Source organism: Lampetra fluviatilis, chromosome 57, assembly GCF_964198595.1.
Source record: "Lampetra fluviatilis chromosome 57, kcLamFluv1.1, whole genome shotgun sequence".
NCBI classification, from domain to species: Eukaryota; Metazoa; Chordata; class Hyperoartia; order Petromyzontiformes; family Petromyzontidae; genus Lampetra; species Lampetra fluviatilis.
Window position 1 is genome coordinate 6,175,798 of NC_136331.1, and position 12,006 is coordinate 6,187,803.

Consider the following 12,006-nt stretch of genomic DNA (forward strand, 5'->3'; position numbering starts at 1 on the left):
AATGGAAACAATTGGTAAACATAAAAGGGTCTAATACCACGAGCAATTGTTGAAGGCAGACCTGGATCAAAAACATTAGATGGGCAGATGAGCCAGTCTGAGTTCTATGGGAAATTTTAAACGTAATAGTGTGCGCGCTAGCTACTATATTCATACCTGTCAACCCCTTATCAGTGCCTACCTTAGTACAGACCAATTCAGACCTTATTGCTCACCCCGTGCCCCTTTAAATCTCAACGTTCATCCTATAGAAACACAAGCAAATAGACAAAAAAACATTTGCCCATATTGAAACGGCTGTATGCCTCAATTTGCCTGTACAAGAATATAGGTAAACTGTGTATGGGTTGACGGGTACATTGGCTCGCACTAAGTTATGGGCACACATTTGTTGTGCCATGAATAAAGGTCATTGACCGAAACATCACATTCAATGGATAGCTTATTGACGAGAATCTTGAAAGGTTTTCTTTGTGAACTGCTTGTTCACTCCTACCAACAGCAGCGTTACCGAACACATTCAAACGTAAGTATTGTTTAACACGTCGGCTTTGGCAACCAACAGCTTGAGCAATTGTTGGGTTAGATCACATAATCTAACCCAAAAGCCTCTATTATGTGTAGGTATTGTTAGAACACGGGGCTTTGGACACTTATTTCTCCAAATTGGCTGGAAGGAGCCAGATCACAGGAGCTAAGCAGGTTTTGAGCCTGCTTATGCTCGAACATTCCTGCGGAGGGAGCTGGGAGGAACGTTGGGTTGCTCGCTCAATGGCCAGGGTCAACGGCGGCGTGGTGTATTCCGCAAATATGGCCGACTGAGGGCGGTCACAAGCCGGCGTGAGTAGGTTAAACGTTGAGTTTTATAAGGGCACCACGGGGTGACCAGCCCCTCCCCACCCAGCCCCTTCCTGCACGACGGACGGACACAATAATCCCCTGTGGGCTGGTGTAACCAGGAGGTTCCTACCAGTATAATGGGTGACCACTATGCAGAGGTTGGCAGAGGCGCCTTGCGGGGTTAGCATGGTGGGTAGCAAGAGGGCAGTACAGTCAAATCAGTCGTCGTACTTGTTGCCCCCAAGCTTTAGTAATCTGCGTTGACCAGCGTGGTGAAGTATGGTCAAACAACCACCAAGACCCGCACGGCGTGGCGATGTCCTCATACAGCAGTGGATTAGACTAAAAGGGCTTAACGTGGGCATGGAGGAATGTGATTTAAGAGTTTTTGTTAGGTAAGTAAACCTTTACACTTAAACACTGACTGTCTTTAAATGTCATCGACTAAAATAGTGGCTGACACAGCATAGTTGGTGCACACCCCCCCTCCCTCCCTCCAATTGCATTTTTTGGCAGCGGTGGAAATTCCACATTCCAATGGACAGTCTCGTCGAGTTTGAATCTCACGTGGGGGGGGTGGGGTTGAGGCAATCGCGACGCCATATTGGGTGGGGGTTGTCAGAGCTCCCCCATTGAAAATGCCGATACAACTTCCCTGCGTAAGATGGCCATCAATCCACGGACGTGAACGTGGAGGCAATTTCCCTACGCAAGATGGCCACTCAGACGTGAGCGCCTAGACAACTTCCCTACGTAAGATGGCCACCCCACTCCAGGGACAAGGACCCCGTGAACGCCGAGACAACGTCCCTACGCAAGATGGCCATCCCACTCCACGGACGTGAGCACCGAGACAACTTCCCTACGTAAGATGGCCATCCCACTCCATGGGACGTGAACATTGAGACAACTTCCCTACGTAAGATGGCCACTCCACGGACGTGAACGCCGAGACAACGTCCCTACGTAAGATGGCCACTCTACGGACAAGGACCCCCTGAACGCTGTGATATTCCCAATGTGCCTCTTGAAGGCGAAACGAATCGCAGAGTTTTTATTTTATCATTGCCGCCGCCGCTTCTCCACCTCGGCACGATGCGAACTTACCGAGCGACGCGCCCCCTCTAACCAAATCTCCAAGAGACAAAACAAATTGTTTCTATGGAAACGCATTTGACACTCATCCCCGCGATTAACGCATCACCACTGGGGAGACAAAGACGGCCGGGGCGAGGGTGCTCGTCACCCCCAACCCCCCCCCCCCCCCCCTCGTGTTGCCACGGTGTTGTAGAATCTTGATTTGAAGCTTTCGTGACTGCAATAATCCATACTCAGTTTTTTTCGGTAAATTCACGTCGTTAAAAATAAATTAAAATAAAACAAATCACGACGTTTCGATTGCAACACGAGCAATCATCATCAGGTGGGAAAACCACAGCAAAATTTTTTAACACGCTTTTATTTAACTCACTGTTGTATCGTATCGTCAAATCTTGTAACTAAATTTTAACCCACTTCCCAATATGGTATCGATTGCAAACTTGGTATACTTATGTCATACTCATGACAATACTATATTCTATCATTAAAAATAAAAACAAGTATTTTTAAACCATCTTTTTTAATGTTATGTTTCGCCTTGGCTCTAATTGTCCACGCTACGGTCCCTTACGTTGTGGTAAGCTTCTGGGCCACTTCCTGGAGTCGTGGAGTTTTTCCAATACTCGTACGGTACATTTAATTAAAGCGTGTTTAAAAAAAGTATTATTGAATATTAATAATTGTTGTTGTAGGCGACACAGGAGAATACTCTTAGGTTTTTTTCGGTAAAGTCACGTAGTTAAAAATAAAAAAATAATAAAAATAAAAAAAATAGAAATATTGTGATTTCTTATTTTATTTCGATTATTATTTTTATTATTTATTTTTACCTACGTGACTGATTTTACCGCAAAAACCGAAGGGTATGAATTCTTGCAGTCACGAAAGCTTCAAATCTAGACACGGGGGGGGGGGAACTTTGACGTCGACGATGACGACGCGGGGATTAGTGGGGGGGGGGTTGTGGGGGGGGTTGTTGGGGGGGTTGGTGTTGGGGTGACGTCACGGGTCACGTGCTCGGGCAGCTGGGAGGAGGAGGAGGTGGTGGAGGCGGCAGCGGCGGCCATTTCAGTCCTCCAAGCAGAGGCGCTGAGTTCGCGCTCCGCTCCCCGTATGCGTCCGTGAGCCGCAGCGAACCCCCCCTGTGTGTGTGTGTGTGCGGATCCCCTCCCCACCCCCTCCACCCTCCCCCCCTCCCCGTAGTAGTCGTAGTCATAGCAAGGAACGGGGACGGTGCAACGATGTCGGGCCAAAGTATCACGGACCGCATAGCGGCGGCGCAGCACAGCGTCACGGGCTCGGCAGTGGCCAAGGCGGTGTGCAAGGCGACCACGCACGAAGTCATGGGCCCCAAGAAGAAGCACCTCGACTGTGAGTTGAGAGGCACCGTGCCGGCCTCTGCAGAGCATCCACCGCGCACGCACCCCACCCCCCCACCCACCCACGTCCTACCGGCGCCGAGCGCACTTGGCCGGCAGCACTGGCTAGGCGAGACCGTGGTCTGAGTGTCATCCTCGTGTGGCGCTAGGCCGCAGTTGGCACTGTCAGATTCCACGGTGAATTGGGGGCCTGCGTCGCTAGCGTTGTGGACACGGTCAGCGATGGAAGCTGCGGTTTGGTGCACTACGCACGCCACGGTGGCTGTTCTTTGAGTCATTTCACCCGGTAATGAGGGCTGATAACATCGATGCCGAGCAGAGTTTGAACTTGGACTCGTCGGTTCGAGTCGTTCCCGGTGCTTAACACCACGCTCCAGCTAACCCGCCTCGTGTGTGCCCTTAATAGGTGCTCGCTAACGACATCGGCTTATGTGGGCTGTACTGTCTCTGTTGTGTGCGTTCTTTACCGATTCCACACCGGCCAGGGTGGCGAAGTATGGTCAAATGATCCCCCACTGCCCGCACTGCTTGGGTGAGACCGTGGAGCAGTGGATTGACACTAGGAAGCTGCGTGTGTATACCCCGTGTGTGTTGTGCGTTTATCATAATTGTACTTAACAACATGAACACTTTAGCATATTTATAGTTGTACACTGTACTGATTACATGGCGTGTTAAACCACCGTATTACAGGGCGGGATTTCTCTTCCTCAAAGCCTTGTACTATTATATACAACTATACCTTGTTTACCCGTCCTAGGACGGAAGCTGTGTTATTTACGAAAAAAACTGAGCAGAGTATAATTGTATCTTGTGTCAATTTAATGGCAGTGAATCTGGCACGAAACGAAGTCATCAAACGCTTCACTGCAGCTCACTGTAGCACTATTAATGGCAGTGATTCTTGCACAAAAGTAATACATGAAACACCTCACTTCATGTCATTGTAGCACTGTATATAACTGACCATCATTTTGTTAAAATGCACTGCTCTGATACTTTATTCTCTTCTGCTTTCGGTCGCTGCGGTTGAAATAAATTGGAATTCGATACAATATCTGGAAAATCACCGAGAAATGTCAATTTTACCATAATGTTAGTCTAAAGGCTTACCTTTTGTCTCAAGTGCTGAAGAAATAAATAAAGACACCAAATCCACTTTCTTGCTGCATATAATTATTCATTAGATTAACTTTCAATAAAGAAACGTCAAACTTAAACCGAATTTGCAATTTTTTTTTTTTATATTTCTGCTCGATATTCTTCTGCGTGAGTGTAAAATCCCCCCGGTCATGAATATTAATGATGGTGGGGGGGGTGCGGCGTGTGGAGTGACGTCACGTGCGTTACACACAGACATTCTTCGCTCATAGTAATATATAATGTACAACCACTTTTATCTGTCCGCTGCTGAATGTGTGGCCTCCCCACGCCGTGTTGGTCGGTTCGGGGGGTGGAGGGGGGGTGTTTGACCATACTTCACCACGTTGGGTCGGTGCGTTGTGAAGAAAAGGGGAGCCCAGGACCGGTTAGGATAATCGCTCGCTACTGATATTACCCGTGGCAGAGAATCGTTATTTATCCGTTGTCCGTAGCGTGCTAACCACCGGCATCCAGCCACTACGTTACTGTCATCATCATCATCAGCCATAATCAGTCCACTGCTAGATGTTAATTACCTTGCTCACAACATGCTGGACATCGGTGAAAAAGAGATTCGTAGCTCATCGGATTCCTCTCGTCCAAATAGAGATTCTGATTCAAATAAACGTGTTCGTATATGCCCCAATTCGCGTCAGCTGTCTGTGTAGCTGGCCACACTGTTTGTATTGAACATCCGCTCGCTGTACAGGATATGTAAAACAAAAGAATTTCAATGTCTCGGCTGTTGAAATGAGGTTGCGGGGAAGAGGATGGGTGTCATGCCTAAACGCAAAGTGGAAATCCAGAGCAAGGAAGGTATTTAGAGAACAGAGATGCGTTGACTTGGCCACACTTTCGGCCATATGTAGAGAAGATGTGGGAAGTCTTACATCTGGAATTGAACAGGGATTGAGGCAGCTTTTCAACTAAAGCTAAACAATTTTTTTAGTTTTACCAGGTAAGGCTCCACTGAGCTTTGGAGCTATTTTTTTCAGAAGGGACCTGCCCATCACAAATGATGGTTCAACGAGAAGTGGCTTATCATCGTGTGGAAATTTATAGCAGCGAAATGACTCTCAACGCATGTTTCTAAACATGGGGGAGAAAAACCCGAGAACCCCGGAGAAAAAGCCACGCGAGAACGTGCAAACTCCAAATATACAGACGAGGGAGTTAACATCTCCTAGCCACCGTGATGATGAGAGAGAGAGAGATTCGAACTCCAAATATACAGCAGCAGGTGTCAGGGTCAGGATAGAACCCACGACCTCCTGTATACCAGACAAGGGAGTTAACATCTCCTAGCCACCGTGATGATGAGAGAGAGATGCGAACTCCAAATATACAGCAGCAGGTGTCAGGGTCAGGATAGAACCCACGACCTCCTGTATACCAGACAAGGGAGTTAACATCTCCTAGCCACCGTGATGATGAGAGAGAGATGCGAACTCCAAATATACAGCAAGTGTCATGATCGGAATCTAACCCACGACCTCCTGTATACCAGGGGAGGGAGTTAACATCTCGTCACCGCGGCTCCCCTTGGGTTGTTGGATGGTGTTGGGCTCTAGAAGAGGAGAAGGGGATGACCTCTCTCTGTCTGCCACTGCACACTACGTTCCATCTCAAACTTTGTGTCCAGCCAGCACTTGCATGCAGCTAGGCCGAAGTTCATTTTTACAATTTGTCATCTCTATCGCAGTGCGATCTCAATGGAATGCGTTGGCGAGTGGTAACATACTTGCGTATAACAAAAAAAAATCTAAATTCTTGCCGTTGTCGTCATCAGCAACTTCTCCGAATTCTGGTGCTTTTCTGAAATACTCGACGCTTATTTTTCGTGCTGTTTCAAGGCGAGTAATTCCCATGACCAATTCACCCCGGAATAACCCCCATTCTTGTCAAATTGAGCCTGGACAGTGCTTGGCTAGGTAAATACAGTGAGCTTGGTTCATAGTTGTGTGCTTGATGCGTCACTACCAACAGTCTCATATGATATTGATAATGACCGTTCAATGTAAATGCAACGTGAGTTTCGGCATGTGTTGGTGATGATCACAGAGTAGCACAATAAAGCACGGCGTTGTGCACCCGCGCGCGCGCGCGCGCGTGTGTGTGTGGCGGGGTGGTGCCGGTGAGTGAGTGGTCTGGGATGCGATTGCATGGGGTCGGTTGGCCTGAGCAGGGATGGGTGCCCGCACTGGGGGTATCACTTTCATCGAGTTCACTCACACCAAATCCCCCCCCACCACCGCCCCCCTATTCATCTCGTACAGTGGGTTTCAACAACCTTCACTCGAGAGAAAGATAATTATGACAGCGTTTAACCTACGAAGCCGTCATCCAGCAGCGGATTGCTCATAACTGATAATGAACTTGGCTGTCGACGAGGCTGCTGCTGCTGCTGCAGGTCCATTTGTGCTGTCAATTTGTAATAGCAAGCGATCAGAAGTTGGCTGATTAAAAGCATCAGCCGGGTGTGGTGCCATCGTGTGTATGCACTTTGAACTTCTTTCGCACCTTACGTAGCCAACCGTGCCGATGTCTTGTATTGAAACAAAACAAGGATTTCTCTAGATTTGAAGCTTTCGTGACTGCAATGATTCATATTCTTAGGTTTTTTCGGTAAAGTCACGTAGGTAAAAAAATGTAACTAATAAAAGTAAAATATAAAATAAAAATCACGACGTTTCGGAGGCAACACAAGCTTCCGTCTTCAGGTGGAACCGTCACAACACGATAGCTGTATCATGAATTTTTATTTTTTACCTACGGTGACTTTACCGAAAAAACTTAAGAATAAGGATTTCTCTCACAAAGAGAGCATAATGCTCCTGCGCAAAAGTTAATTTCTTCTTCCGCGTGAAATGACGAGCTGCAGGACGTTTTCCCCTCTAGGCGCTTATTTGACACTGGCCACTGGGCTCCCAGTGGTTCTCTACGAGCTGCCTCGGCTCGTCTTGCCGCCTCTCTCCGATCACGAGTTTTAGCACGGTGGCTTTCGGGCTCGCGAGCAGTTGCGGTGTTTGCCGCAAGTGCTCGCGCGGGTGGCTGTGTTACGGTGAAGTCACGTGGAGGGGGGAATGCACTCGAGTGCACGAGGGACGGCTGTCTGGCACCCAGGCCCTCGATCCGCTGGGAAATGCAAATGGGCACCGTTGAGCTTCTCCACTTGGCGGTGACGCGGCGGCGGCGTTGTGAGCCTCGCGTCGACATTGCTGAGAGGTCACGGCCGTCATTTGATTTTGGCCCTGGGCATTACGGGAGAGAATGCGCGTTACGATGGCCGAAAATTGCAGTTTGGCTGTGTCAGAAATAGAGGTGGGGGGGTTAATAGATAATTAAATTTCCATAATTCATTTCTGAATCGATTTAAAAAGCAATCGAATCCATCGTGGATTTCCGTTAAGTTACAGTAGCGGCTGAACCAGTTGGCGAGGTGCGAACGTTCAAACCCCAAGGCGCGTTCCAGTGAACCGATTGGTCAGCGACAGTCATCGTAAGGCATCGGCGGCAGCGCTCGTCATTCAGCTCACGGTACGCACTCAGACGGACACAGAGACGCACACGGGAGTTGGATTTTAATTTTTTATTGTCGGACAATTCTATATACCCGGCAAACCGATAATGATTGATTTGTGTGCGATTACCGATAACCCCTGAGAAACAAAAAATACATTCCTGCGGAGGGAGCTGGTAGGAACGTTGGGTTGCTCGGTCAATGGCCAGGGTCAACGGCGGCGTGGTGTATTCCGCAAATATGCCCGACTGTGAGGGCGGGCACAAGCCGGCGTGAGTCGGTTAAACGTTGAGTTTTATAAGGGCACCACGGAGTGACCAGCCCCTCCCCACCCAGCCCCACCCCTTCCACTCCCCACCCAGCCCCATCCTCCCCACCCAGCCCCTTCCCACCCTCCCCACCCAGCCCCTCCCCACCCAGCCCCACCCTCTCCACCCAGCCCCTCCCCACCCTCCCCACCCAGCCCCTCCCTCCCTACCAAGCCCCTCCCTGCACGAACGACGGACGGACACAATGATCCCCTGTGGGCTGGTGTAACCAGAGGTTCATACCATATAAACAACCTTAGTCAGAAGTAGATGTGGTAGCAATTCTGAATTAAACAGACATGCTGCATCATCGCTGTCACAAACAGGATTTCTGCGTTTTTTTCTGTTGACTCAGGGCTGCTGACGTGACAGATGCCGCTGTGAGTTGGGAGGGACAGGGGAAATGGAAGGTAATGATCTACTTCGCAGTGACGTGGACGTTTCACTGGGGCGCGTTTGCCGAGTTTGACGGTCAGTCTTTTTGCGAAACTGGAACCAAATGTTACCGTCAGTTTCCCTGTCCAGACAGGGAGGGCTGCTGCTGTTGTTGCTGTCGTTTGCCGATGTGCTGGAAGGTCTGGCTCTGGACAGGGTCCATCGGTGCAATCGCCTCCACGACAGATGTCGGAGATGTAACGTGATGTGCTTGAACCCAAATTGCTACCGCGTGCTGGGAGTTTCATCAGCAGCAGCAGCAGCTTCAGGAGCTGTCAGACCGTGGACGATCATGCCTACCAACGCACGGCACAACTTGAAAAAACACATCGACGAGGAGCTATTAAATTGCCCCATTTTCACGAAAAAATATTTTTGGCGGTGGAGAATAACGACGGAGTTGCAGCCGTGGGCTGGAATGTGCCGGGAGTACGTCAGTCGCGGAGATGGAGTGATGAAATTGGCTTGCTTGTCACGGTCCTCGGTGGATTGTTACGCTGCAGGACTGAGACATGGCAACGGCTTGGGGGAGGGGGGGAGGTCTTTATCCACGATGATGATGATGAAGTTGCACGAGTCTCCATTTTCCAAAACGGGATTTTGTTTATTCTCGACAGCCCACTGGCTCCATGCCTTGGGTGTGTCCTCACAGCAGCTTCCTGATTAGAGTTGTCGCTGGATGGATTTCATCATGTCTGGGTTTTTATTTTAATTTCTGATTCACTTGCCTCCTAAATCAATTTAGAAACCTTTATCCTTGGTTTTGAGCAGAATAGGGTGTGTACATTTACATTCACTCGATCAATTTGCAGAACAATTGTGAATGGAATTATAACACAATGTAATAATTTAGGGCCATTTGTTATGGTGGTTGTTTGACCATACTTCACCACGCTGGTCAGTACCGGTTGGTAAAGGGTAGACTCGGCACCTGTTCAGATGTGCACTCAACCACTGATGCTAGCCATGGCTGGGAATTGAACTCTGTTGGCCAGGTTCATCGCACGGCGCTTTAACCACTCAGCTACCACTTCCCCCCTCACCTTAATCAAATGAAAGGCACCTTAAAGACAAGTGATTTTTAAGTAGGGTTGTTCACAAATTATAGATTTCTCGATATAGTTCATGGAATCGATTATAAAAGTCATGCAATCTATCTTTGCATCGGAATAACCAATTTCCACATGAAAACGTTCAAACCGCATCCGATTGCTCACATGACAATCCCATTACATGTACGGATTATGACCACCCATGACAGATTATTACAGAGAAGGCCTCGCCATGCCATGGCAGTAATGGGGCTTTGTTTGACCGTGCCTCACCACGCTGGCAAGCGGAGGTTGGTGAAGGTTGGTAAAGCGATAATGCGCATGGGTTGTTTCTTTTTTTGGTTACACAACAAAAAAACGAAATGAACAACTCTATTTATAAAGCCTGGTAGGGGAAAATTCTTCTTGGAGTGACACCTGCGGGTTTGATGGACGGCTGCCGGACCGAAGACTCTGGCAAGGTCAAGGGGACCTCGTGGCTCAGAAACCCCACGTTGCGCGCCCACAGGAGTTCACTTTGGAATGCGCTTGCGCGTTTTCGGCGCGCGCGAGTGACTCCGTTTGATAAAACAAACAGCGGCAAAAAAAAAATCATCAGTTTTTTGGACCAATAATTTGCGGTGAGGTTGCGTTCGTGCGTTAAGGCCCCCAAAACCAGGTCTTGGCCTCACCCAGTTTTTGGGTTTTTTCATCTCCTGTCGGGTGTCCAAAAGGGTCCAGAGGGTGTGAGAAAAAGGCCTCGTCTGTCCTAGGTGAATGTCAGTCGCTTGCTGCGTTTTGTACTTACGTGTATACATTAAACTTTCTCCGCACCGTACGTAGCCAGCCGTGTTAATTGCAGGCGCCGGGGGGGGGAAGGACAACAGATTAAAAACTAATCGGCAGGCGAAAGAATGCGAAAGAACGTGCAACGTATTGATATAGACATTGGCCGACTACTACCGCTTAGCTTTTTAGCGGTTGTGGTCTGCGGCTCTTGGGAATGCTTCCCCGGGAGAAGCTCTCGGCACATGGAGCAAAACTTTGGGGCACGGTGCCGAACCGCACGCGGCACACAGCAAGGAGTCACGTCAGAGATCTAGAATGGTTGTCATGTTTTTCCAAACTGGAATTTGTTTCTCTGTCAGAGTGCCACCGGTGTCTTGTTGTGATATAAACTTAGCATCCCGATCATTACCACCTGTCGCCGAACAGAGCGTGGTGATGATGGGTGCCCATGTAACTCGTGCAACCCATACGGCGTGGGGAGACCCTCATCCAGCAGTGGAGTGACATAAGCGATGTACGTTTCGAATTGAATGGAATGTTCACTTGCTCTTTATTTTGACTCAAATTATTAACTGCATCCCGGACGCAAAGTTTAAAGATGTGTAAACTTTGGTCCCGTTTTTGAGCGGCGTGACTTTTCAATTTTTAAGAAAACACTACCGTCCTATTGATTTACCAAAACTTACTTGAATAAACAGCCCAAACCTATTTTGTCCCTTTCATAATTTACTGCTGGATGAAGGCCTCCGTGCCCCATCCTTTCAATTTTAGAAATAGTTTGAACGTGCCCTTTGGTAAATACCGGTGAAGAGTGATAGGGGAGCAGGGACAGCCTGGTTCAGCAATGTTCTATGCACTGCTGAATGAAGACCACCCCACGTTCTCGCTCGCAATGCCGTTAGCCATCTTGCACAATGAACCAATGTCGTCTCCGATTCGGGGCTCGCCTTGACCGCACTCTTGCATTTCCTGCGTCCACAATTGCGCCCACTGACTAACCCGTTCTGCACCGATGCCCGACAGGGCCCCGGGAATCAAACCGGGGGGGTGGCAGCTTCGCGGTGCAACCAACCTGTGCGTCTTCTTCAAAAAACTTCACTTGCGTGAATTTTTAAAAGTTCACCATAAAGCCCCCCGACCACATCCCCCCAAACCCCCCCCCCCCCCCACAACCGCGGCGAACGGATGCCTTTTGATCATTTGAAACTAAACTATGTTTTATTTCACCAGACGTAAGGCCCACTGAGCTATGTAGCTGTTTTTCAGAAGCGACCAGGCCGTCACAAATTATAGCTCAACGAAGTGGTTTATTATCGCGTGGATATGTACAGCAGGCAAAATACTCTAAACGCACGGTGATGTTGATTCTAAATGTGGAAGGGAAAAACCCGGAGGACCTGGAGAAAAATCCATGTGACCACGGGGAGCGAGAGAGACATGCAAACTCCAAATGCACAGCA

General features: G+C 48.8%; 1 protein-coding gene across 6 annotated transcripts in view; it reads left to right on the forward strand.

Annotated features, from left to right (window-relative positions):
* The first annotated feature begins 2,962 nt into the window (after positions 1-2,962).
* LOC144950299 (phosphatidylinositol-binding clathrin assembly protein-like) overlaps positions 2,963-12,006 on the forward strand; it is a 72,968-nt gene continuing 63,924 nt past the window's right edge. For all 6 annotated transcript variants that reach the window (XM_078880387.1, XM_078880386.1, XM_078880383.1 and 3 more), the window contains exon 1: positions 2,963-3,312. In XM_078880387.1, the coding sequence (XP_078736513.1) occupies positions 3,183-3,312 (130 nt within the window). In that variant the 5' untranslated portion in view covers positions 2,963-3,182. The remainder of the gene's footprint in view (positions 3,313-12,006) is intronic.